Source organism: Ophidiomyces ophidiicola (genome assembly GCF_022830035.1).
Source record: "Ophidiomyces ophidiicola strain CBS 122913 chromosome Unknown scaffold_21, whole genome shotgun sequence".
Lineage (NCBI taxonomy): Eukaryota > Fungi > Ascomycota > Eurotiomycetes > Onygenales > Onygenaceae > Ophidiomyces > Ophidiomyces ophidiicola.
The window spans coordinates 62,018-87,529 of NW_026054661.1; the positions used below are offsets into that span (position 1 = coordinate 62,018).

General features: G+C 47.9%; 10 protein-coding genes across 10 annotated transcripts; 6 read left to right on the plus strand and 4 right to left on the minus strand.

The window, feature by feature from the left end:
* Nucleotides 1-634: 634 nt before the first annotated feature.
* LOZ57_004774 (uncharacterized protein) lies at nucleotides 635-3,665 on the plus strand (the record flags this gene model as incomplete). The annotated part of the gene is made up of 4 exons (XM_049253814.1): nucleotides 635-869; nucleotides 919-2,762; nucleotides 2,828-2,890; nucleotides 2,940-3,665. The coding sequence occupies 4 exons, from the start codon at nucleotides 635-637 to the stop codon at nucleotides 3,663-3,665; spliced, it is 2,868 nt and encodes a 955-aa protein (XP_049107126.1).
* A 420-nt stretch (nucleotides 3,666-4,085) lies between these two features.
* On the minus strand, nucleotides 4,086-7,568 carry LOZ57_004775 (uncharacterized protein; the record flags this gene model as incomplete). Its single annotated transcript, XM_049253815.1, has 4 exons — nucleotides 4,086-4,170; nucleotides 4,231-4,431; nucleotides 4,487-4,543; nucleotides 4,600-7,568. The coding sequence occupies 4 exons, from the start codon at nucleotides 7,566-7,568 to the stop codon at nucleotides 4,086-4,088; spliced, it is 3,312 nt and encodes a 1,103-aa protein (XP_049107127.1).
* A 405-nt stretch (nucleotides 7,569-7,973) lies between these two features.
* Nucleotides 7,974-8,888, minus strand: tgs1 (putative diacylglycerol O-acyltransferase tgs1; the record flags this gene model as incomplete). Its single annotated transcript, XM_049253816.1, has 4 exons — nucleotides 7,974-8,224; nucleotides 8,286-8,578; nucleotides 8,661-8,759; nucleotides 8,812-8,888. 4 exons carry the CDS (start codon nucleotides 8,886-8,888, stop codon nucleotides 7,974-7,976), a joined length of 720 nt encoding a protein of 239 aa, XP_049107128.1.
* A 213-nt stretch (nucleotides 8,889-9,101) lies between these two features.
* On the plus strand, nucleotides 9,102-10,241 carry LOZ57_004777 (uncharacterized protein; the record flags this gene model as incomplete). Its single annotated transcript, XM_049253817.1, has 2 exons — nucleotides 9,102-9,416; nucleotides 9,474-10,241. 2 exons carry the CDS (start codon nucleotides 9,102-9,104, stop codon nucleotides 10,239-10,241), a joined length of 1,083 nt encoding a protein of 360 aa, XP_049107129.1.
* Nucleotides 10,242-10,494: 253 nt separating this feature from the next.
* On the minus strand, nucleotides 10,495-11,544 carry LOZ57_004778 (uncharacterized protein; the record flags this gene model as incomplete). Its single annotated transcript, XM_049253818.1, has 3 exons — nucleotides 10,495-11,145; nucleotides 11,211-11,306; nucleotides 11,362-11,544. 3 exons carry the CDS (start codon nucleotides 11,542-11,544, stop codon nucleotides 10,495-10,497), a joined length of 930 nt encoding a protein of 309 aa, XP_049107130.1.
* Nucleotides 11,545-11,606: 62 nt separating this feature from the next.
* Nucleotides 11,607-13,982, plus strand: OCT1 (Mitochondrial intermediate peptidase; the record flags this gene model as incomplete). The annotated part of the gene is made up of 1 exon (XM_049253819.1): nucleotides 11,607-13,982. One exon carries the CDS (start codon nucleotides 11,607-11,609, stop codon nucleotides 13,980-13,982), a length of 2,376 nt encoding a protein of 791 aa, XP_049107131.1.
* Nucleotides 13,983-14,693: 711 nt separating this feature from the next.
* Nucleotides 14,694-16,054, plus strand: LOZ57_004780 (uncharacterized protein; the record flags this gene model as incomplete). The annotated part of the gene is made up of 2 exons (XM_049253820.1): nucleotides 14,694-15,409; nucleotides 15,472-16,054. 2 exons carry the CDS (start codon nucleotides 14,694-14,696, stop codon nucleotides 16,052-16,054), a joined length of 1,299 nt encoding a protein of 432 aa, XP_049107132.1.
* Nucleotides 16,055-17,559: 1,505 nt separating this feature from the next.
* Nucleotides 17,560-20,898, plus strand: LOZ57_004781 (uncharacterized protein; the record flags this gene model as incomplete). Its single annotated transcript, XM_049253821.1, has 1 exon — nucleotides 17,560-20,898. One exon carries the CDS (start codon nucleotides 17,560-17,562, stop codon nucleotides 20,896-20,898), a length of 3,339 nt encoding a protein of 1,112 aa, XP_049107133.1.
* Nucleotides 20,899-21,414: 516 nt separating this feature from the next.
* LOZ57_004782 (uncharacterized protein) lies at nucleotides 21,415-23,810 on the plus strand (the record flags this gene model as incomplete). Its single annotated transcript, XM_049253822.1, has 2 exons — nucleotides 21,415-21,739; nucleotides 21,796-23,810. The coding sequence occupies 2 exons, from the start codon at nucleotides 21,415-21,417 to the stop codon at nucleotides 23,808-23,810; spliced, it is 2,340 nt and encodes a 779-aa protein (XP_049107134.1).
* Nucleotides 23,811-24,236: 426 nt separating this feature from the next.
* Nucleotides 24,237-25,225, minus strand: PUP1 (proteasome core particle subunit beta 2; the record flags this gene model as incomplete). Its single annotated transcript, XM_049253823.1, has 3 exons — nucleotides 24,237-24,896; nucleotides 24,982-25,029; nucleotides 25,100-25,225. 3 exons carry the CDS (start codon nucleotides 25,223-25,225, stop codon nucleotides 24,237-24,239), a joined length of 834 nt encoding a protein of 277 aa, XP_049107135.1.
* Nucleotides 25,226-25,512: the final 287 nt, after the last annotated feature.

A 25,512-nucleotide genomic window follows, 5' to 3' on the forward strand; every position in this document is an offset into this window, starting at 1 on the left:
TCATATTATTCTTCGGAACGGTTTTCTCGCCCTAGGAGTTCTCGCTCCTTGACTTCGAGATGGTTATTTGTGCTTCGAATTGAGATATCCATTTGTACCTGGCCTTGTAGAGGAGGTTGGACCGGGCCCAGGTTATCGCTGAACATACAGTTTGTTAAAATTCTACAATAGTTAAAAGATATTGAAACTAGTTGTGTTCCCGATAGACGCTCAAGAACCGTAGCCCTAGTGCTGTTGACTCCTGTTTCATTCTTTATGGCATCTCTGCTAATATTCTGTCTCAAGCTAGAGTCGAACAGTGGGCAGCTTCAGCGTCTACCGGTAGTTCTGCCTCGGGCACACGGCAACCGTCATCTAGGGCGTCTTCGCTTTCCGTAGGCCGCTTGCTCCTTCTCAGAAAACGCGCCGCTGGTAGCAATTCTGCCGGTGTCGCAGCTTTCTCTCTCTCTCTCTTTCTCCCCCTCTCTCTTCCTGTCTGTCTTCCTTGCTCTAGCGGCCTTTTGGGCTACTCCATGAGTAACCCATTCTTTATATGCTGTGACCTTACTGTTCGATATTGGGGCCGAGTCAGCCTTTCTCGGCTCCTTACCTTTCGTTTCATCTATCTATAGCTTATCCCTTTCGCCAATCCATCATGATCATTTTCAGGAGCAAGACTGCCTCCAAGACATTCTTTGAAAGCACAGCGCCACAGCACGCTACTAATATTGTTGTAGGATCTCTGGAGCCTTTGGATACGTCGGTAACATTGACGTCCGGCACGTTAAGTCGGAGGTCTCGAAGCAGAGGCACCGTTCGAAGCTTCTTAAGGAGGAGTGGCTCAAAGCTGTTGTCAATGCTGAAATTTCGTAGCTCTGGAGGCTGTATAGGTATGTTCTCCCCCTATGTGTCTAACTACGCAAGCTCACTACTTTTCAGATGATAGACCGTTGCCTATATTATCAGCCGAAGGTGTCGACCAGGAGAGTGCCGTCAGTAACCAGGATAGCCCATCTTGCGTATTGTGCGAAGAACTTCCCACTCCGGATACCTTCCCGTCAGTGCCAGAGAAATGCTCGATATCACTGAAATTACTCCAGACCCCAGTATATTCGTCTCGTAATAGCAACGCCCATACCAACAAAAACCGTTCGGACTGCAACAGAATCAACCTGGAGGATGCGAAGGATAATCTAGAGAAATATGTTACTCGACGACATTCCAGCCCCGGCTTAGCTTGTTTACTTCGACATAAGCCTACCACGATATTTGGGCCTCCAACTGTCATTCATCGTGCTAAAATGAGCCAAAGACCGAGCATATGCGGGTTTTCGTTCACATCTCCATCTGCGGTCGCGCCTAATTTACAGAATTTGGGGGACAACGCTCAAGACGACTCAGACTCGTCGTCCCTAACTCGAACTGCAACCAATTCATCGCCGCGCTCACAGTCAACCAATCCAACGTCTGACGGCGGCCCTTTAACGCCACCACCAAAGTCTGATAAAAACAATGGAGCTAGCTCTTCAGATTCCAATGTATCTAAGGACGAAGCATCACAACCTGATGAAGTGGTGCCTTCCATTGTTACTGTGGAGGCGGCGGCGGCTGCCAAGGTTTATTTTGAAACGTATTTCAATGAGCTGTTATCTGGGGAGTCACCGCGCTCTCAGCGCCAGCACGAGCTTGAAGAAAAACTGTATATGTTGCAGCTTAATTCAGAGCAGTATATGAGAGCGAAGCGAGCTTGGTACCGGCAGGAAAATGATCATCTCCGACAAGATCGGGCCTTGAAAAGCTGGTCGAACTCTCCGAGGCTACGGGAGAGCATGTCTATAGCTGGTTACGAGGTCATCAAAGTCCTTGGAAAGGGGAGTTTTGGAGTTGTCCGCCTTGTGAGGGAAACTTTGGCACCGCAAGAGACCCCCCAAGGCTCAGACTGTTTCGGAGAGCAAAGCCATGGAACGTTAGAGACGTTGAAGTCTGCTATTGATGGGGCAAGGTATTCTCGTCGTAAGCCTTTATGCCATACGAGCAAAGAGGTGTACGCCATGAAGGTTATTCGAAAATCAGATATGATACGGAATTGCCAGGAGGGTCACTTAAGGGCAGAGCGCGATTTCCTTGTTGCATCTGCCAAATCTCGATGGATTGTGCCCCTTGTAGCCAGTTTCCAGGATGTTCACAACCTCTACCTGGTCATGGATTATATGATTGGCGGAGACTTTCTCAGCTTGCTGATCAGGAAGAACATTCTAAGCGAAGATGTCACAAGATGGTATGTGGCCGAGATGATTTTATGTGTGGAAGAAACGCACCGCTTGCGATGGATACACAGGGATGTCAAACCAGATAATTTCCTCATTTCTGCATCTGGGCACCTTAAGATATCTGATTTTGGTCTTGCTTTTGATGGGCATTGGTCTCACGACCAAACATATTATATGAACCAAAGGCAGTCCTTGATGTCAAAATTGGGGATACTTGTTCAAGGCGACCACAAAGACCGCAAGGCTGCCGAAAAGGCAGCCCAAAAAGCCACCGCTGCTGCGTCGAGTTCGGAGTACGAGAAGGGGGAACTTGAAAAGGACCTAAGGCAGGGTCCTTTCATTCCTAGTCCTGGCCCGAATGACGATATTATCCGCTGGCGGAACAGAAAAGAAAGACGGAAACTCGCTAGAAGTGTTGTAGGCACCAGCCAGTATATGGCACCTGAAGTTATTCGAGCAGAACCTTATGATGGGAGGTGTGACTGGTGGAGCGTGGGTGTCATTTTATATGAGGTGTGTGTCTCTACACATCGCGCTAGATGCAGCCCAAGTATATTTGCATGAACTAATATTAACAGTGCTTATACGGGTTTACTCCATTTTCTGGAAAATCAAGGGATGATACAAAGAAAAAAATACTTGTTCGTACCTTGACCCTGCCAATTCCCACCGTTTCTAATATTTTCTTAGAATCACTATCAATCGCTGTATTTCCCTACCGATCGATCTTCGGACAGGCTTGTTTCCGATGACGCTGTTGACTTGATCATTCGAATGCTACAAGAAAAGGAATATCGCATTTGCTCTGAAAAATACATGTTGAATGATTTCGTCCACTCTGGCAGAATTCCAGGAGAGCTAATCGACTACCCAGCAGATCGGACTCACAAGAATTATCGTGGTTACTACGTATACCCTGACGATGCGAGCGACATTAAAAACCATCCATTCTTTCGGAACACAAGATGGGACGAAATACTCTATCGCGCCCCTCCCTTTATACCCAAGGTCAAAGGCTGGGAAGACACAAGGTACTTTGACTGCGAGCACATTAGCGATGTACAAGAGAAGTCTAGTGAAGAAGCTCCTCGTGCCGACGAAATCAGATCGCAGGAAAAGAAGGCGTCAAAACATGACAAATCACAGCTCGATGGCCCTAGCGGAGAATGTAACTCCAGAGATAGGTCCAAAAATGTTACGCATGGCGTAACTACAAGTGTTCAAAATAAACCGCAGAAAAAAAGGCGAGGCTGGAAACGGGCAAGAGACAAGATATTGCGAGACGAGCAAACAGGAAAAATAGCCTTAGATATGAGAAAGAGAAATGCCTTTTTAGGATATAGCTATCGACGTCCTAAGGATGTTTTGCTCGCTGTTGAACTAGACCCGCATCGGCCTCTTACTCGCGCTAGGTAGGGTACATGCCTTGCCTCCCTTTTTATGCCGCTTTTCGATTCCAAAAGTCATCTCTGCTCTCACACGTGTTTATAGATGCCGGCTCATGAGCCGGTCTTTTTGGGTACTCGTTGATTGAATACATGAAGAGGTGCAGCTAGAGACTGCTGTGTACGGAGTAGAAGTACAAAGAATTAAGTTATTTTTACTGTTATCCTCTTAAAAATAGAGAAGAGCGGACGCGCCTTCATCACACCCTGAAAAATATACCCCCGCTATGCATATTTTAAGAGAAACTAAGTGATGACAACAGCATTGCTCGACAGATACATTTGCACAGATTATCCGGGAGGCGTAGAGTATTTCAAAAAAACAGTATCAAATGGGAATAGATAGTGAACATATGCAGACAACACCTTTACGGTCATAGAGATGGACCATTCATGGAGCAGGAGCACCCATCATAAAAGCAGTTGCATTCCCACTATCTTCAGCTTTCATAGTGCCATTGAGAAGGGGACACAGCCTAGAGAATAATCGCAATTAGCTATGTGGGCATCTCGGTAAGTAATCCAAATGCTCTTACTTTTTATTGGTCTTGATATGTCCAACTTGTCCACAGTTGGCACATTTGCGCTGCGTAACGCCTTTGGGGGCAGAGTTGGTGGTGGGTGAGTTGGCGGCATCGGGAGAACCTTCACGAGGATCGATCATTAGGGATTTTTGCTTTTCACGGGCATGGCGACGTTCTTTGTTACGCTGGAGGCGCTGTAGTTCTTCTTGGATGCTGTAATAGCTAAGTAAGTATCTGTTTATATTTGAATGGCGGAGTTAAGACATACTGCTTCATACGGCGGGCATCGGTTTCAGGATCTCCAGTAGGCACCATATCAGCAGCACTTAATCGATTAACATTAGCAAACGGTATATATGCCTGAATGGAGAAGTCACGTACGATAATTCCCTAAGTTCTGCTTCATACCGCTGTTTCTGATAATGCTTGATCACTCTTGGATCTTTAACAATCTCCTGGACTTCTTCAATTTTTCCTTTCGAGTTTCTGATACGACGAGTGATCCTCATCACCTTATTGGTTTGGCTTGAAGTGCTCAATCTACTAAATTGACTTGTGGTCTCATCGTCACGACGAGTTGGGAGAGGAGTACGTCGATCTGATGCGGGTTGTTTGCCAAGCCTTGTCGCGCGCTCATCAACATCCATGTCACTTTCGGCGTCGGAGTGTTCGATATTGGACGATAAACTGTTCTTTTGGCCATCCCAAATTCTACGAATGGACTCTTCGTATGACTTTTGCTGTCGTGCAACATTATAACTGTGCCCACCGAGTTCCTTGAGCCGCTGGGCGTCGAGTTTGTCCTCAACACTTTCACCCACAGCTCTGAACCCGCCTTTCATGGAAGTTTTGATAAAACTGAACCCTTCTCCTCGGCCGGTAGGGTCTCCCTCGCCATGAAGCTGTAGCATTGCTTTGCCTTGCGAAGCAAGAAGGAAATTTCTAGTTGCTTTCCAAGGAGCGAGAAGTTGTTCCAAGCTATCACCTTCTTTATCTCCGTCATCATCGTCGTCCTCCTCGCGGTCATATCCAGCATCGTGAAGATGCTGCAAGCCAACTTGCATTGACTCTAGAAGGCATACGTCTTCGGGCTTCACGTATCCCCGCAGAACGTCCTCATCAGGCACTGGCTCCCCATTTCGCATTTCCCACTCTTTATGGTCTTTTGAAAATTGTAAGAACTCCTTCATTTTCTGGCGATTCTGCATGTCAGTCGACTCGGGAAAATGCTCAGTGATGTCAGCAACACTAATTCGATGGGTCTTGTTCCTTCTGATCTTGCGATAACAAACCATCTTGAGGCGGTTTTTCGCTGCAGTTGTAACTTTACGTGAGTGAGGCCCTGGAACGTCAACTGACGGAAACTGTTGCCCCACAACATAAAGGTGTTCTATTTTTCGTAAGTAATAACTAGAGCCATCGACGCCTGTACTGTTCCTAGCAACGAGGAAGTCGGTTCCCCGCGGTTCTTGACGAAATATAGGGGCTCGAAACATGCCTGTGGCAATAGCATTCGTAGTTTCCCCCGGTTCTACATGGCCGAACGTAGAGAACGGACTTTTATCCTCAGGAAGAAGCACCGCAGTCTCCCCGATTTCTCCCTTGGGCCGAAATCCATCGTCAGCGTTCTTCTTGCGGTAATAATTGATGACTCGGCTTCCCATGCCAAAATTGGACATCATCATTGGGTGTTCTTCAGAGTACTCTAATAACAAAACGTGAGAATTGTCACCTAACGATAAACATTTTGTAGAATCATAAAGTGTTTTGGCGTCTTTGCCTCTTTGATGTTTCCGTTTGATGAAGGCGGGCTTCTTGAAAGAAGTCGGAAGGTTCGGAAAGAAGTTCAGAACTGGGCGGTGAAAAGAGCGAGCTTCTTGCCGGGCAAGTCTCGTCTTATAATAAGGCCATTGCAGTCGAATAGCGGGCATGCTATGCTCCAGCACAATATTACCCAAGGTACTGCGGATTTTCTTATGATGGTTTTCTTTGAGCATCCGATAGGCATCATCATTCGAAAAGTTGTAGCGTTGCATAACTCGTCTTGTAAAGCTTCCGGGTATTTCATTAGCAGTCCCTGCTCCTCCATATTTTGATTCCTCAACGGAATTCTGTGGTAAAATTTCGTCCACCAAGAGATGCGGATCATTTAGATCGAGAATGATACGTTTAGCAAGTTTTGCAGAAGTTCCTGCAGGGTCATCGAATAGAGGCAAATCAATATGTGAGAGGGAAAGATAATCGGCAGGGCTCTTTTCTAGCTTCCGCTTTTTGGTAGGACGGGATGTCTCCAGTAGCCAGTCATCGTCATCATTATACTCATCATTTAATTCACCACTAGGGATCAGAGGGGCCTCATTGGTCTCCTCTTCGTCAGAAACAGTGTCCTTAAGATCCCAATCAGTACAAATGAATTGTAAATCTTGCATTGTTACTCCCCCGGGAAGTTTCTCATCCCAGTCGTCCTCATCCAAGTCTAGGATATCGCTAAGACAGTCATCATTATTCGCAGGAGGGGTCATGACAATAGTGTTGGGCACTTCTGCTTCTAACACACGTCTTGTTGAATTACCGGAAGAGCAAAAAATTCGCTCCTGATCCTGCGCCAGCTCTAGTTTTAATTTTGTAGGGAGTACCTTTTTTGGAGGTTTGAGAGGGGTCTTTCCAATATAATGTGATTTTTTTGGTGGAAGGAGTTCCAAGAAACGTGGCATAGCATTGCGGTCAAATTTAGGCCATAGTGATGCTAATAGTTCCTCGTGATTTTCAGGAGGTGCTGGTGGGTTATCCGGACCGTAAGCAGATAATGCAAAGAGAGCCTGTTGTAGCTGGTATTGCCTCAAAGTTTCTGGGTCCATATCAGTCGGCGTTGGGGATCTTTCTTTATCGCCATCGCCAAACATGGTATCCATTTCATCCAACGGCGAGTTTAGCGCGGAATCGTCAGGGGGCAACAGCGCCTCTTGCGAGAGACCGAAGGTATCGGGTTTACTTTCTCCTCCAGCAATGAGTGGTAGCGGCGCATCCCCGAACAGATCGTCAAGCTCGTCGCCAGCGGTTGGCTGATGGAACTGCTGTTCGAGATCCGTTGTAAATTCGTCCCAGCCCTTCTCATCATCCTGAAACTTGTGCTCTCCAACTTGACCAAAGGACGGCGCTTCATCTGGAAGGTCATCATCGTCGTCAATATCTTCGTAGTCAACCGCATTTTCCGCCTTTTCTCCTGGCTCTAGGTCTCTGGTCAGAAAGTCAAGCTCTTTCGTGTTGGTAGGGGAATTCAGTTCCCTCATAAAACTGTCAAAGGGGTCGACTTGGGTCTCGAGGCCACCCGATTCCGTGGATTTAGACATATTGGTAGGCTTTTATCGACACTGCGCCAACGATCTAAACGAGAGCAGCCGGCCGACTGACTGTGGTGGAATGTGAGGTTGGGTGGCATGGGCAGTTTCGCGCGATCACCTAGTGACATTTAGTTGTCGATAGCTAATGCAAAGGGACGTAATGATCATCTTAAAGGTTCCACAGGAATAAGACATCAAGTAGACCAGCAAAACCTCTGCTGGCGCCTGAGCTGTAAAGGAAAGCGGACCTTGGTATGTGAGAAAGCGGCCGGGGAGTTAAAACCATATCACGTGCCTAAAAGTTTATGCCAAAGCTTGGGCGTCGACAAGTTGTCAATGCAACATTCATAGTATTGATGCTCAAGTGAATAGTACTCTGGTGCACATTGCCAGTGCTGAGCTGCGCTGTTTCTTTTATTGTTCTTCGAACTTGAAGTCGCCATAATAGATACAAAGTGCTTTGCTCGCCCCATCCATACAATAATGCATTGTCATAACTCTATTCCCATCCTTTACGCAAGCTGCCAGCTGTCTCAAGTCGGAACTTCTCGGCAGGAACAGTGCCATGTCTGCCGTAAAGTCTGAAAATCTCGAATAAATAAATTCCAATGAGTAGGGTTCCATGGTAGAAAGGTTAAAGATTTCATCGGAGCGGTATCCAGGCCCTGGAACAGCTTGTGAGCAAGTATGTATATAATTTTTTGCGTGGATTCACTGTTGACTTACCGCCCCAAGGTGGGCTGGCAAAGACCACGCTATATGGTGCCAGTTCTTTAAGGTTGTTCTTCAAGATGTCGAAGCAGTCGCCCTGGAACCAGGTGATTTGGTCTGCCACCCCATAGATCTCTGCGTTATGCTTTGCGCACTGAAGAACCGCAGGGTCTTTCTCAATTGCGTAAACTCGCCTCCACCTGTTAGAGCGCGCAAATGCGATCGAATTACCCCCGGCGCCGGCGAAGGCGTCTATCAAAATGCTCTTCTTTTGAGGGCTTGCGCTTTTCATATGCTCTGCTATTTTACTTTGTTTTTTGGTCAATTAGCCCACTCTTCACTTCATCTGCATTTTATATAGCTACTTCATGATAATAAGTCATTTCGTACTTCGCAACAGGTTCAGGAGTGACCCCAAACCAAGCCTCGTCTGTTAGCCAGACACCATCGTCGTATTGAGAAAAAATATTATAGCGCTGGGCCCAGTAACTAGCACAAATTAATACTTTTGATAGCTGTACAGAAAAAGAGAATGCTATACTTCTGAATATCCCAAGGTACCTCCGCACGGTTTTTATAATGCTTCACCTCCGGGGGAGGCATCTCGTCATCGGCCATGGTGTTCCTCCCTTGAATTTTGTGGTGATCGTGAGCTTCTATGTCTGTGTTTTGTTGCGAAATTCAGAAACTGGAACACCAGTTGAGCTGATGTCACCACATTCCTTTGCAACACCACATCATTCCAGGGCGAACCCTTCTTGACAGCACCTGCAAACGACACTTATATCATACAGCGTGCTGAAATTACTTCCTTGTTACTTGTCTTTCAGTATGTTCGGCGCGTTGAATCGCATTATTGGCAGACTTGATCCCGAAGCATCGAACCCGCCTGGCGGAACTACTGGAGACAGTGCATATGGCTTTCAGGTACTGCGAAATACGGATCCCGACCTTCCTCTAGAGCCTTGGTTTGATTTCATCATCGGTATAAATAGTCACGCTATAGTAGGGAACTGTCGTCCCTTCTTGAAGGAAGCTAAACTCATGTTTAATCATGGACAGGATAATCCCGACCCTCACCTTTTTTCAACAGAAGTGCGCAATTGTGCAGGGTCCAACGTCACATTGGAGGTGTGGAGTGCAAAGGTACATGCTTGAAGCTCTATTTTGACGTACTCGTTTCTAAGGGATATTTCTACGCAGGGCCAGCGGACACACAGCATACACGTTCCCGTTCCATCAGAAAAGCCCACACTTGGTCTTTCCCTCCAACTCGCACCGCTCTCATCAACACAACATATCTGGCACGTATTATCCATCCCTTCGCCTTTAAGCCCTGCATATGTAGCTGGCCTTCTACCGCATTCGGATTACATCCTGGGAACACCGAGTGGGACGTTGAAAGGCGACGCGGCGCTGGGAGAGCTTGTTGAAGATCATCTTAACAGAAGTCTCACATTATGGGTATATAATAGTGAATTTGATGTTGTCAGGGAGGTAGAAATAGTCCCGAATCGCAATTGGGGCGGGGAAGGCGCTCTCGGAGCCGAGCTAGGCTACGGGGCTCTTCATAGACTTCCCGTTGGTTTGGGAGAGGAGATTGAAGGCCCAGGAGAAGTCGTATTTGATACAAGACAGGGCGGTGCACATCTCGCTATACAGAGCCCGATTCCTTCTTCTGAGGGACACTTTTTGGTTCCAGCAGAGATGACATCTCCACCTCCGCTATGGACACATACCACAACGCCCAGCCCTCAGAGCGTGTCTGGAAAACACGGACGGAAACCTCGCCACCCACACGCAGCGCCGGCATCTTTAGATGACTACTTCCGTGAGGGTGAGCAGCAGAGTAAAGAGCAGGACTTTGTCCCGGCACAAGCTGGAACTTCAATTCCTCCTCCACCCAAAGCTGCTGAGCCGGCCAATGGGCCTCTAACGTCGCCTGACAAGGAATATGCCCCAATAACATAGCTTTGAACATACATATTTTTAGCGTTGCTGACAGGGCAACAAAAGCTCGTACATTCTCCTTGCGATGGGCGTTATCGATATCTATGCTAGATCGAGTATGTATATACGTACATACCTCTATACTTTTAAGTCACGAATGTAACGGTGATAATAGTAAAGGATAATATGCAAGTTTAGCCTCTAGATTCTACTACAGTACATTTACAGAGCAAGCCAAATACGGGAGAACCATGGTTTTAGAACTAGGTCAAGTCTATTTTCCTTTGCTTATCCATGCCTCCAGCGTTTCTCGGCCTTCACCGACTTTGTCCTCCAGCCATGTTCTGGCGTAACCACGGTGGGCAACGGCTTGGTTCCAGGACTCCTCTGCTGCAGCGCGAATTTTCACATGCTGTTCTGCAACGGCAGGAAATTTCTTCTCATATTCCCATACAAAATCCGAGATATTACGCATTGTGACGGGTAACAGTGTCCACGCAGCAATTGTACCTGCAGCCACCGGAGTAGCGGTCCGAAGTAGGATGCCACGGTTCCGCGAGATAATCGACCCAGCCATCGCCGTTACAAGGACATAGATGCTCCCAGGAAGAAGGCGTTCCCCTGACTCACGCGAAGGTGCCAAAGACGCTATCGTACTGGTAAACCTCGATTCGGCGTTCAGTGTGCGAGTGAGAGCGTCATTGAAAGCATTCTCGGCAGCAAGAGAGTGGGTGTAGAGAAAAAGACGGGCATGGCGGATCTGCCTAGCCAATCTATCTGTGGGGGATTCGTAGTCAGAGTTATTCGGAGCCGCTGGAATAAGGGATGGTGAAGAGGCCGTTTGAGCTGGTGTGGCTGGAATGAGTTTTAGGTCCTGGGATTGGGGAGTATCGTTGTCGTCGTCATAAATCGGTTTCCTCTGGCGCTGTTAAATGTTAGATTTCTTTGTTTTAACCATGGCTCGCTCCAATTAAACCACGATAGGCATACCGATAAGTGAGATGGCGCCTCTGCAGATAGCGTTCGTCCTGGATATGCAGCAAACCCGCCAGCAAAGAGCATTACAGCACCACCAACGGCCGCCCTCTGGACAAGTATCAGCGTTGGCGCCTCAACGAGCGCGTCGGAAAGGCAAACATACCTGGCGGAATAATGGATACAGAACCATCGTCCGTTTATAACTCGCAAGACCCTCCAATTGCAGGTCTGCAGCCGCGGAGGGGATGTTTTGGTAGTGGATCAAGATGGAGTGTTTTTGAGTTCTCGGCAGGACTTTTGAATTTTCGGCCGCAGACTTCCGCTCACCAGAAACCTCCAGACACATTCTACACGCCTCGATGCCTCGCAACTTGCCGCTCTACTTCTGTTCGCAAATGCCCTCCGAAAATGATTAAGTCATTGAGCCGAGCGCCGTGGACTTGTCGACGATGTTTCCTGCAGATCCGGGCCGAATCGCGGCGCCATTTCCAAGGCGCGTCTACCGTGACTCCATTACATCCGTATACTCTTGCCGGGGATAGTTCGAACCAGAAGCATGATGACCAGGCGCTACGGCTTGTCTTTGATTCGAAGCCATTTTGGAAAGAGTTTTCCCACCGCAGAACCGGCGGCTCTAAACAAACGGGTCTACTTCAAAACGTATACCTGACTGGACCAGATGGATTCCTTCAATTTGCGCAGATATCACTTCAAAAGTGCCAGAAAATAGTCGCGAAGGTTATTGCTGCCCGAACATCGGAAGAATACCGCGAAATAGTCCAAAACCTTGATCGCATGAGTGATTTACTCTGCCGCGTGATAGATATAGCAGATTTCATGAAAGTGAATCATCCCGATCGAGAGATTCAGGATGCTGCAACACAGGCGTATGCATTAATGTTCGAATACATGAATGTACTGAACACAACCCCAGAACTTAATACACAATTAAAACAAGCCTGTGCGGACCCGAATATTACGGCCCTTTGGAATAAAGAGGAAACTGTCTCGGCGCAAGTTTTGCTGAAAGATTTCTCTCAATCAGCCATACATTTACCGCCAAAGGACCGACAACGATTTGTTGCTTTATCAAACGAAATAAGTCAACTGGGCCCAATGTTTGTGCAGAACGTTTCACCCGAAATCGAATATTTGCGTATTGAGAAGAACAAAGCTCGTGGGATGGATCCTGCTCTAATCCAAGAGCTTCAAAGGTGGTCAAAAGTCTCCTTGCCATTGTTTAGCAATATTCCAAGGATAGCTTTGTATTCTATACACGACGAAGATACCCGGCGAAAAATATATATGGCATCTCGAACATCTTCACGGGTACAAATTGAGCGCTTAGAGACCTTGCTTCGTAAAAGAGCTGAGCTAGCGAAACTCGCTGGGTTCACAAGTTATGGCCACATGACACTGAGCGATAAGATGGCCAAAACACCAGAGGCTGTTGTTAACTTTCTAGAAACCTTGAATTCTTGTAATCGGGTGCATGTTCAGGGTGAACTGTCCAAGCTCTTCGCTTTAAAGCAAGCCATGGTACCATCTGCTACCCGGCTAGTGCCCTGGGATCATTCGTACTATGCTCACCAATACTCTGCACATCACAGTCGTGCCAGGAAATCTCGAGACTCTGCATTACTCCCGGCGTTTTTCTCGATTGGTACAGTGATGCAAGGACTATCTCGGCTCTTCTCACGCCTTTATGGGATCCGTCTTGCTCCCACTGAAATCTTGCCTGGAGAGACATGGAATCCGGATGTCCGAAGGCTGGATGTTTTGGATGAATCCGGCCGGTGTCTTGCCGTAATCTACTGTGACTTGTTTGAACGGTCAAATAAAAGTCCAAATCCTACGCATTATACCCTCCGTGGCTCTCGTGCAATCTCACAGGCCGAGATAGCCGAAAGTGCGAGTGCAACATATCTTCACCCTAATGATGGAATGGCTTCCGGGGTTAGGCCTGGTACAAACACGCTCTACCAGCTCCCAACTGTGGCCTTGATATGCAACTTCCATCATTCGAGAGATGGCTCAACACCGCCGCTCTTGGATGAAGACAGCCTCGGGACTTTATTTCACGAGATGGGCCATGCAATTCATTCGGTCCTCGCCTGTACAGATCTGCAGTCAATTTCTGGAACTCGTTGTGCCACCGACTTTGTCGAACTCCCATCTGTGCTAATGGAAAGCTTTGCGACTTCTCCTGAAGTTCTGTCTCTCTATGCGCGCCATTGGGAAACAAACGAACCTCTGCCTGAACAGATGTTACAGACTTTGAAAATGAACCGCCAGAGTCGAAATAGCGTGCACGGTGGCATGGATGATGAGGTGCAAATTCTAATGGCTTTGTTGGATCAGGCATATCACTCCAGCCAACCCCTGGAACCCGGCTTCAATTCGACGCGAGTCTATCATGACATCAATTCCGCATATAGTAGCCTTCCAGACCCTTTAGACTCGTCAACTTCATGGCAAGGATTTTTTCCGCATTTAGTCGGATACGGCGCCTCATACTACAGCTATCTGTTTGATAGAGCCATCGCAAACAAAGTCTGGACAGACGTGTTCCAAAAAGGAACACTTGCCCTCGATAGGGACGCCGGAGAGCGTTTTAAAAATGAAGTATTACGATGGGGTGGAGGCCGTGATGGCTGGAGCTGCATTGCCGGCCTACTAGGTAACAACCCTGCCAACGAAAATGGGAGACTGGTCGAGGGGGGAGAGGATGCAATGCGTGAAGTCGGTCGATGGGGTCTAGGTTTGATGGGAAGCCCAGAATAGTAGAGGTACCCTTAATCCTACTACGGTTGCGGGTTAATCTCGAGCGGACTACCTACACGAGGGCCTGCGAGCTTCCTGGTCGAGTTCAATATTAATATCCTTAATATTTTTGGTTGGTTACTCTCACTTTGCATATGTATGTGACTACTGATTGGAGCATTTAATATGGCGTACTGTGTATACCGATATCCTCTAGAGAACCTGGAAATAGAAACAATGATATTCCCTGGCAGTGTCTTTTGATAATAATTCAGTATCTCACCTAAACTAGGGTCGCAATAATCTATGCCCTGAGATCTGCCTATGTCCCTTTTGTTTTTCTATTAGGGAACGTATCGCTGTCTTCTTTCCTTCACGTTCAGCTTCAACCATCGTAGCTTCGGTTGGGGCATTTCTTGATTGTTGGGTGAGATACGGGCCTAGCAAGGTTATGTAGTTAAGTAACTACAAAACTAACCGGGGCGGTTTCCCCGTAGTTAGTTAGCTAAATTAACTTAACTACTGCAAAGCCTTGTGGTCAACAAAGCCTCTCTGGCTGCGGCTCCGCCTAGCTGGTTGGCTAGCCGTCCGGAAATAACACCACCGTGTCTCCCGTTCAAACAGCCACACCCCATGGCGAGGGAACATTTTTTCTCTTAAACTACTCCGTACTCTGTGCTCAATAAGCCTATACTTACCAAAGACGAAGATGCAGGTGTTCCATAACCAACGATGACGACGATGAAGAAGCAACCCCCGGTGACTGCGGGCGGTTTCTTGGATCACCGCCTGGAAGCGTTATGCGCAACAATCGAAGCATCCTCGACCGAGTCCCTCATCTCAATCACCGACACCGCAACAGTCGAGCATGAGGATGAACCTCCCGCTTATTCCGAACACAATGAATCATCAAGTCTGATCCAGAACCACGAGAACTCATTGCATTTGTTAACGGGCGGGTCAAATGCGTACGAAATACCCGGGGGTCGCGTTCACACCTCCAAACGAGAAGGCAAAACGTATACAATCTCGCTCGCCCCATACCTATCGTCAAACGCTGAAGTGCTGTATAAGTTCTTCAAGCTGCAAGCGGCCTTACCCCCCCTGGTATTTGTCTCTGTGAAAGGAACACATACCTTGACTAGGAGGAATGGCGATAAACAAATATCAAGCGAGACAGTAACAGATTTCGATTTCCTTGTCGACGGAAGCGACACTATCCTGCCGCCAGCAGGGCGGTTAAATAGGGCTTTCCAGGTGTTAAAGGTAATACAGGATAACGATGGCATCCTGGCCTACCGGGGTGGACGGTTTCGGAGCACCAACAAGAGTGGGCTCTGGAAGAAGGGCCGCAATAGTCTACTTGAGGATGGAGCCCAACCGGGGACTGGCCCTACTCTCGAAGAATGGTGCCAGAGGTTTTGCAATGACAAATCCTCCATAAAATCGTGAGTCAAACCATTGGAGACTGTATACATAATTGCTTTTTCCCGGTAACCCTTCGTAACAGCTTTACACTTCATCGAGATATTGTCAATTGGAATTTTGAGCTTATTCGGCGTGAGATTATTTCCATTATTCGGATGACCAATTACCGTGGCGTAATCTCTGTATCGCCTTTTATACGTCAATCTCGAGTTACAATATACTCTCCGTCTTTGCTAAACCGCCTACGTACCAACTCATTCGTCTGGTGGGTTTGCGTGATCCTTCAGCTATGGATTATTACCTGGCCTCTATTAATCTTACTTGAGAGACGATATGAAATTGTCCGCGTTGAGCACCACGTCTCCCGCGGCTCAGTATATGCCTCTCCCGGCGGATCAGAGGGTGGCTGGGTTGCTATGTTTTCCCCTGCAATAAAGGCGGCAGCTTTGGGTAAGAGAACTGGAGAAGTTGTTACCAAGGCAGATATCCCGCGAGGAGAAGAAATGCTTCGCGATGTGCAGAGTCAACAGCTCGAGCAAGAAAGGCAGGATAGAATGATTCGAGGCGAAGCCACGTGGGCAGACTCGGTTGTCGGTATTGTAAGAGGACTATCGGATATGACAAGACAATGGAATACTGATAGAGGATGGGGAGGTGACGAGTAGGCCTTTTCTTTTGCTTTGGTGCGTCATCCTCTCTGCAGGTTAATTTAGCGTCGTCTGAATTCCATGATTTAGTATCTGCTTTTGGAGGCAAGATCTAAGCTATTTTAACATTCTAATGACAACCCAAAGCCTGACGCCATCCGCAAATCTGTGAAACGTAAGGTTTTGATTCTGATAGCGTGAATTTGGCGAACGGGGAAGTGACACCTACGCTATCTTTAAATGATTACAGCCTGAGCGCAAATAATCACGTCAGCTCGACGTACTTGCCCCCGATATCATCTAAATGGGGCACGAGACCAAAAGTTCAATAATCGGCTGCGCCAGGGTCACAATCATCCCGTGGCAGGAACTGGCACCGAATTCAAAGTCTGATGAAAGTTCGTTTTGCAGCCACATGGTCCCGACCTGGGTTTTCTCCGATCTAAAGTTTTAGCCTGCAAGACCCGTGCTTTACATGCAGCCTCATGGCATCAAGATTCAGTTAACCAATAACCAACCCGCTGTTCTTCCAATTGGCCAATGACTGGCTGGTGATTCGAATAACACCCTAGTTGCGACCCACGGGCTAATCTCGGACTTGTGTTCCCCGGCGCTTGGGGTATCAACACTACTCTATAGTATACGGAGCAGGCAGTCAGGGAGGACCTGCCAAAAGCTCTATGTACCACCACCTCGGCGTCAAGCACCTGCAGCGTTCCTCCAGGCATAGGGCAAAACAAACAATGCACCAACCTTGCAGACAAAGACTCACTATTGGCGCGAGCGAGAGCGTTCTCTGGTCTTTTTTGGCGGCGACCGTGGCTCAGCTCGGCTCGGATTGCCCAAACGGACCGCAAAGCTTAATCAACTCTAATCCCATTAAGGCCGCGTTACAAGCGCAAAACGCCCTATAACGATCCGTGCGTAAAATACAGCGCGAGTCAAGCTTTTCTGGTGCCGCCGGCCCCACGCGTTGTATGAGCGATTTATCTGCAGCAGCAGGGCCAACACGCGTTGCCTGACGTCACGCTCCAACCACAGAGGACGAAGCGAGAGGCGCGGAGCACGGAGGGCGATACGGAGAGCGTGTGCGCTGCAGCTTCTGGCCGTCCCGACACCGCCTCTGGCCCGCACTATGGCCCGTTGGAATCGGTATGGGCGGTACTCTTCCTCGCAGCACTTTAGGGCCCTCGCGAAGTCGGCCTTGCTCCCTAATCCCTCATACAGCCCTGCCTTTTCTGTGCAGCGCCTTCGGAAATGCGCCGGTGCATTCCTGGAAATACCGTACCTTAGCTGAGGAAAAAAAAATGGTGTTGCTGCAAGGCAAAAAATCCTTGCGGCCAGCGGCCAGCCTCACCTGGCTCGCATAAATACCGCTTCCCCCTTCCCCTGAGGTTGACAGTACGGAGTACACTCTCGTCATATGCCCAATCCCCCCCGTCAGTAGCCTGCAGTTGCTTCAGACTATCTCGAAGATCTCGTTCTCCTGCATTGCGCAGCCTCGTGGCCGCCAAAGCCCATCCATGTCTCCTCAGCAGAGTACGTCCCCAAAAGAAGGCGACCCAGAAAAGGGAGACACGCCGGACCTAGAGGACGGGCGGACAGGTCGTTCCAAACACATTACTTTTGAGCCCCCGACGGATGCCGATGGCCCTTCCAACCGTCGTGGCTCTGGTGAGTCTATTAGACGACGTCGATCCCGCTCTAGAAGCCGCCACTCCTTTAGCAGCTCTCGTGGAAATGGCAACAATAATGTGACGGGCATCCCCATTGAATTTCGAACGCTGTCGATTCAGATCACTGAGTCTCGCAATATCACGACTGAGGCCCTGAAGGAAGGACTAAGCTCTGGTCGTGCTAGTGTTCACAACGACAAAGAATACTTCGAGAACATCGACTTCCATCTCCTTTCACGAGATCGACTCTGCCAGCAATTCAACGTCTCTTCTGACCAGGGCCTCAGCGACCATGCCGCCAAATCTCGCCTCCAGCGTGATGGAAAGAACACAATCCCTCGACGTCGTCCAAACTTTCTCAGAAAGATTCTTGGTTACATTTTTGGCGGTTTTTGTTCTGTGCTTTGGGTTGGTGTGATCATTTTCTTCATCTGCTGGCAACCCCTGAGCAACCCACCGTCACCGCCCAACCTGGGAATGGCGATCCTTGTCCTTATCGTCATCTTCCTACAAGCAGGCTTTTCGGCTTTCCAAGATTGGTCTACGAGCAGGGTAATGAATTCAATCCTCGATCTCCTGCCCTCCGAAGCTCAAGTTCTACGCGATGGACAACTTATCAGAATTCCCGCTACCGAGCTTGTTGCTGGAGATGTGGTTCATATATCAATTGGGAACAAGGTCCCTGCGGATATGCGACTTCTCTCCAGTTCGGGTGATGTCCGGTTTGACCGATCCGTTTTAACAGGTGAGTCGGACGAGATCGAAGGAGCTGTTGATGCAACAGACAATAACTTCCTGGAGACGCGTAACGTCGCTTTCATGGGCACTGGTGTCACAAATGGAAGCGCTGTCGGTGTTGTCATCCTAACTGGAGGTCGCTCAGTCATGGGTCGGATTGCCAACGTCACCGGGAATGTTAAAGAGAGGCCAACTTTGATTCAGAAGGAAATCAGTCGATTCGTCCGCATTATAGTTTGTTTGACTTGTGTCCTGGCTGCCCTGCTGTTATTCAGCTGGGTAGGATGGCTGAGAGTAAAACGACCGGAATTCATGAACGTCGTTGCAATGCTGAACAATGTCCTGGGTTGTGTTGTCGCCTTCATTCCGGAAGGTATGCCCGTTGGCGTCGCGCTCACGATGATGATGATTGCATATCGCATGAAATCTGCCAACATCTTGCCCAAGGGTCTTTCTACCGTTGAGACATTAGGATGCGTCAATGTCCTTTGCTCGGATAAGACTGGTACTCTGACCCAGAATAAAATGGTAGTCAGATCCCTTGCATTCCTGGACAAAGAATACAGTATCGATGAGCTGCACGACGCTGTACAGAATGAAACCTCTGGCGGAGCCGTCACCGAGCTCCACAGAGGTTCGATTCTTTGCAATGATGCCTTTTTTGACCCCACGACTATCAACAAGCCTCTCGATGACCGCATTGTTAATGGAAATGCAACCGATTGTGCTGTGTTGCGCTTTGCAGAAGCAGCATCTCCCTCAAAACGAATAATCGACGGAAGTGACAGAGTCTTTCAGATCCCATTTAACTCCCAGAACAAGTGGATGCTTACGCTGCACAAGACTAGGCTACCAAGTGGCGAACAGTCAAAAGATACGGTGTCTGGATTTGAGGTCTTTATCAAAGGAGCACCCGATGTCCTTGTATCAAAGTGCACATCGTACTGGTCAGCGACTCGGGACGAAATTCTGCCCTTGGACGAATCAGCAAAAGCAGAGCTATCTGCTTTTCAGGAGAAATTCTCAAGGAGAGCGGAGCGCGTGATCCTCTTATGCCAAAGACGCTATACACCACAAGCCGCCATCGGATCAAATTACTTTGGCGATGAAATCAAGGCTAACTGCGTGAAAGACCTGACAATTGTAGGCATGTACGGTATTATCGACCCGGCCCGCCCAGAAGCTGTGAAGACTGTTGCGTCGTGCCGCCGAGCGGGAATTAGATTCTTCATGGTTACTGGTGATTTTGGCTTGACAGCCACTGCAATTGCTCGAGATATTGGTATCTTCACTGGTATTGCCGAGCCTGACAGAGCTCGGGACTTCAACCACGCGGAAAAAGATGAGACCCAACCTCCCCCAACATCGTCTTCTAAAAGCCTTCTAGTCGAAGGACCAGAGATATCGGCCCTTACACAGGCTGATTGGGATACAATTTGCCATTATGAGGAAATTGTGTTTGCGCGAACAACACCAGAGCAGAAACTCCGGATTGTTGAGGAATTCAGAGCTCGTGATAACGTTGTTGCGGTGACTGGAGATGGCGTAAACGATGCTCCCGCGCTCCGAGCCGCAGATGTTGGGGTTGCTGTCGTCTCTGGAAGTGACGTCGCTATCGAAGCTGCTGATCTGGTCCTCATGGACAAATTCGATTCGATTATTGAAGCTGTCCGCTTGGGTCGTCTTGTGTTTCAAAACCTTCAGAAACTTATCAGCTATCTCCTTCCAGCAGGAAGTTGGTCAGAGATTTGGCCAGTGCTGCTAAACCAATTCATTGGTGTGCCACTCCCTCTGAGTTCCTTCCTGATGATCATCATTTGCGTGTTCACGGATCTCTTCCTCTCCCTTTCTTTGGTTATGGAAAAGGAAGAGTTCGATCTTCTCAGTCTTCCACCCCGCAATCATAAAAAGGATCACCTTATTAACTTAAAAATATACACCCAATCATACCTCTTCATTGGCGTGATGGAAACTGTCTGTGCCCATTCTATGTTCTTCCTATACATGTATCGCAAGGCTGGCATTCCCTTCCACTCTCTGGTGTTCGCATATGAGAACTATAGGGAGGGATTCTATGGCTACACGACAGAGGAACTCGTACATTTCAACAATGTTGGGCAATGCGTCTACTTTGTTACCCTGGTGGTGCTTCAGTGGGGAAACATTTTGTCCATTCGAAACAAGCGCCTTTCGATCCTGGAAGCCGACCCAATACGAGAAAAGCGCCGCAACCCATGGCTTGCAGGTGCCATTTTAGTTTCTCTCGTGATCGCCATCTTCGTCACTCAAGTTCCAGCTATTAACCACCTCTTCAACACGGCTCCTGTTCCAATTGAATACTGGCTCTTGCCGATTCCGCTTGCATTTGGTATCCTGCTCATGGATGAGCTGAGGAAATTGCTTGTTCGGCTGTTTCCAAAGGGCCCGATTGCTAAAATTGCGTGGTAAGCTGGGTCGGTGCTTTTAAGTACAGGGTGAAGTGATTGGGGCCGTAATTCTTCCGCGGCCGTGACTTTCCAACACTAGCGTTGATATAAATAGAATAAAAGTATTGAAATTTTGTTAGTTTTCGTTGGTTAGGCGTTTCTTCTCAGTTCTGCGTAACGAAGCACATGGAGCATTTTCAAGCCTGGTAGAAATATATAGCAGCATTATTGATTTACAGGATCCAGACGGACTCTATAAACTCCTTAGGAACGAATTCATTAGTATGGGGTATGTACTGGTTGCATGCAGTCGGGCCTCCTTGTTATATGATCTGATGCCTACTCTGAAGTTGAACAGGACCTAAACTAACTCAGATTGATCAAGCTAGTTACCTAGCTAGTTAGTTAAGTTAAGTTAATAATGCTTTGCTTACTCAGCGTGACAACCGAAACCAACCTCCATGAGTAGAAGGTGCTGACCACCTGCTGGAAATCTTCTCAATTGCGTCAAAGCCGCGTTGTCTTCTCTTGTTCAGGCATGGCTCTTTGCAGACATGCTTGCCGGAGAGTACATCGGTACGATGGCTCGACAAGTTCAATCGCCGGCTATGTCTGGATTAGCGATGCGATTCTTTCCCAGTCGTTCACGGATTTCCTAGTAGTCCAGCGGCGATTTGGCAGCAATGTTCCAGGCCCGCTCGAGGCCCGACGACGCCTTGCGAAGAGAAGAAATGCGGATTTAGCAGCTGCTGGTCGCGGAGGGGGCATTGACCCAAGCGTTCTGTTTGACTGGAAACCCATAGGTCAACGAAAGTCCGCTGAATCTCCCTTCGCATCGTTTGTATTGGACCCAGAACAATCGTGTAAGTACCTTGGCTAAAGCATTTTACCTCGTGTAAACATATTGACTGTATCCCAGTCAATTTGCCTCCGCGTTTTGATATCCCTCCCCCAATAGCCACCCCCGAACCTACGCAGACCTGGTCGCTTTTGAACATTACATCTCGCCTAACGACCCCAACTCCGAGCCAAATGCTTATGAAAGAACTGCCTAAAACGACATCCTTGGAGGATATTCGAACCCTCGTTTCAAATGCCGGCGTTGACCTACGCAGCCAGCCATTACTTAGCCAAATGATCTTTCGTCATGTGCTCGAGAAGTTTTCGAGCGGCTTTGAGTGGAGTATTTCTGATATAAGTGATTTTCTTGGGGATCCCGCATTGAATACTCCGGGCTCTCAAAATTTTGTGTTCGCCATCCGTTCCTTAATTACCGAAAGGACTACGGCCCAACATGTGGAACAGATGTTTGACATGCTGACGCAGATGTTCTCTCTGGGCGCTGTACCTCGTAGTGAGATACCTTTGATCCTCAGGCTGGTACTTCGAATTAGAATTCTCGAGGACCCATCCAAGCCTGCGACTATTCATGGACTTTGCTACAAAAAAATGTGGACCGGACTAGAATCATGCGCTGTGTTTCGGCCCAAGGATGTTGGAAGAAGGACACTTATCTTGTGGATACATCTTCTTGCAAGATGTCCACCCAGTGGACAGTCGCTTTCTGTCAGCAAGGCCATCATGCGCTTACTTGCTTCCACCGGAGTACCTAATCACCTCTGGCTTCCACCCATTTTTCTTCAAATAGTCAAACTAAAGGCAAGCCGTACACGCAAAACTTCAACTTCAGCTTGGAGAAATTTTCACAAACATATTCAAGACGTTAGCGATATTGGGCGCCTGCTCCCCGCCGGAACCCTTTTTCAATCACTTTTTCAATTCACAGAATCATTGCTGTTTTCTCGGCGTCATCGAAAGGCTCGTCCAGAGTTTTTGCAGATTTGGGCGGAGGCCTTGGAACGATTCCGCCATGACCTTTTGTTCGGTGAGGCTCGCTGGCGTGATATTCAGATTCCTCTAAACGAGCTTCGCCTTTCACCCCGTACGCACCATCATAATCTCAGTTCGAGAAGGTGTATCAGTAGGAAGGCTAATTTGGTGAGGAAAAAGTGGCTTGTGCGATTGTGGGCCATTCGAATACTTGGTAGGAAAGCTCGCTACCGACATCATTTTGAGAAACGACAGAGGGCTTTTTTTCGAAAGCTTCTGGTCTATAACAAACTATTACGCGGTGCGCGGCCAAAACTTGATATTCCTTGCTATTTATACCATTCTATGCAAGCCCTTGATCGACTTGGCCTCCCAAATGCCAACGCCGTCTTCACAGCAAGTACGGGGATGGAGTATGAGCGAAGATTACGGAAATACCATTACCTTCCCAAAGATGTTCTTTCAACATTATGTCAATTTGAACGTGGCGACTTGGCATCTTTAAGCGTTTCTTGGGATAGCGAAAACTATAGATTGCTCAGAGACACGATGTTCACCCACTGGGAGAAGTTAGCAAGCAAAACGGATATTACAGCTCCAGACTTTGCCAACAAGATTCTTCTTTATACCGAGACAAAATCACCCCACCGCGCCGGCCTTCTCCGCCTGCTTCGTCGCCACACCCCGCTCAAAATTGCGCTGGCATTCTCTTGGAACCAGTCTAACGACCACTCTTTTGATGGAAAACTTCGAGGTGCACCTAAATTTTCCTCGGATGGCCGGCCAATAATGAACCCTACGGACTGTCTCGCCACCCTCCATAGTATAGCTTTGATATTCGCTTGTTCCAACAAGCTCACACCTCGAAATTCATACAGACTGACGCGATGGTGCTATGAATTCCTAATCGACCACAATGCACCTCTTCGACCAACAATGGTTAGGGCATTGTATCATGCTGGTATTTACCGGTTCCAACAGGCAAGCCAACCAATCCCCATGGAAAGATTCTCGTTTATTATGAATAAAATTAGAGAGGTTGAAGGCGATCGAGTGGCGGCAGCACTTGCCAGCGGTGTGCCATTTGAATATATATCGCGATAGAAGTTGACACTACATTCATAGCCATCTACCGAGGAATATGATCTCGTTTTGCTATGTATGTGCTATTTACTATTTGCAATTTCCACAAACTAATCGCGTCACGCGCGCCCTTGAATGCGTATCTAAATTCCCTTTCTACACTGTTTCCATTCTCTATAGGCTAGTTCCGGGATATTTTACACATCACCCATTATGGAGTAGTAAAAAATATTGCTATAGTCATACATACTATTTTTATAAACTATAGATTCGGTTTTACCATTTAGAATAGTACAGGCTGCTGTATTCGCACACAACACTCAGACTACTATTTGTATTCCAGAAAATGGACACAAAAGATAAAAAACTCAGATATTCCTATCGTGGCAGCAGAGTATACTAGTAGCAAAACTAGTCATTGTAATAATTCTAGATGAGAAAGTTTGACTAAGAATCAACATCCATCTTCTCGACAACAGCACTGGCTCCCTCGGCTCCCAATTCCTGAACGGTCACATATCGTCCTATTTCTTCCTTGGTGATAATTTTTTGGTCTAGCCAAGCAGTAGTGCCCTTCTGGAAACGATAGTTTCTCTCTTTCTTGCCCCGCTCGTTGGGTTTAATGTAGTTTCTCAGTAGCTGAGAGGGTTTATCTTGTTCAATCACGCAAACATCGACATTGCTGCCGGAGCCAAGATCGTTGAAAATACCGGCTTTGATGGCTTCCGAACAAAGAGCAATTGCTTCTTCCTTCGTCAATTCGGGTTTCCACATCGTTTCGAATACGGACATTGCAGCCAGGGAACCTGATCCCATAGTTACATAAGGAAGCCTATCGGTAGACCCGTGAGCGTGAACAGTATACAGGCCAACTCCTGTAGGGTCAACTCCAGCCACAACCAGGTATGCTCCGATATGACCTTGGTGGCGGAACAGATGTTGTTTTAAGAGGGTCATGCACGTTACGACACGCGGTTTCCGGCCGGTAGAGAGTGCATGAAGTTCGAGATTAGAACTGATGAGGGCGGTAGTGAACTCCGTATCCGCTGCTGTGCCAGCACCTGCACACCATATCGAAGGAGTAATGTAGTGAAGTTTCTCACAATTCTAGGACGCCTACGTTAGCAATCGGCGAAATAGACGGCGATAAAAACGACCGGTGAAACTACGGAACAATTTAGAATGAGCGTACCTTATCCGCAACTATCGGCCCGCTAGTAGCTCTAGTATCTGCCGCAATCTATAATTTATAGAAAATGCTTAGCATTATGTAGAAATATCCCAGAGGGTAGATTTATTCGAGGACTTACCACCACGCCGCCATTGAAGATACACCCGACTATAGTCGTCCCAGTGCTTGTGGCCTTCGGCAGTGGAACTCCTTTGGCATGGAGCGCTGCATTTCGATTGTAATTCGAGAAGTCGAAGCCAGGCATGGCTGGAGTAAGGAGGAGGGATTGCGGAATGAGGTAAAGACAAAGCCTAGAGGACACTTGTGGCTTCAAGAAAGCAGCAGAGATAAGATACGGCGACAAGTAAGGGAGAAGAACCGCAGAACTGTAGCAGATCCGCCTGAGCGTGAGGTTGATTACAGCGTTGGGTGTTGGTGATGAAGTGACGAAGCTTGGAGAGCTGCCTGAGACGAGCTGCGCGCCCACCAATCAGCGGCCTGCCTCAGAGAACATCAACGATTCACAACAACCGTGATGCTTTTGTTCTTCAA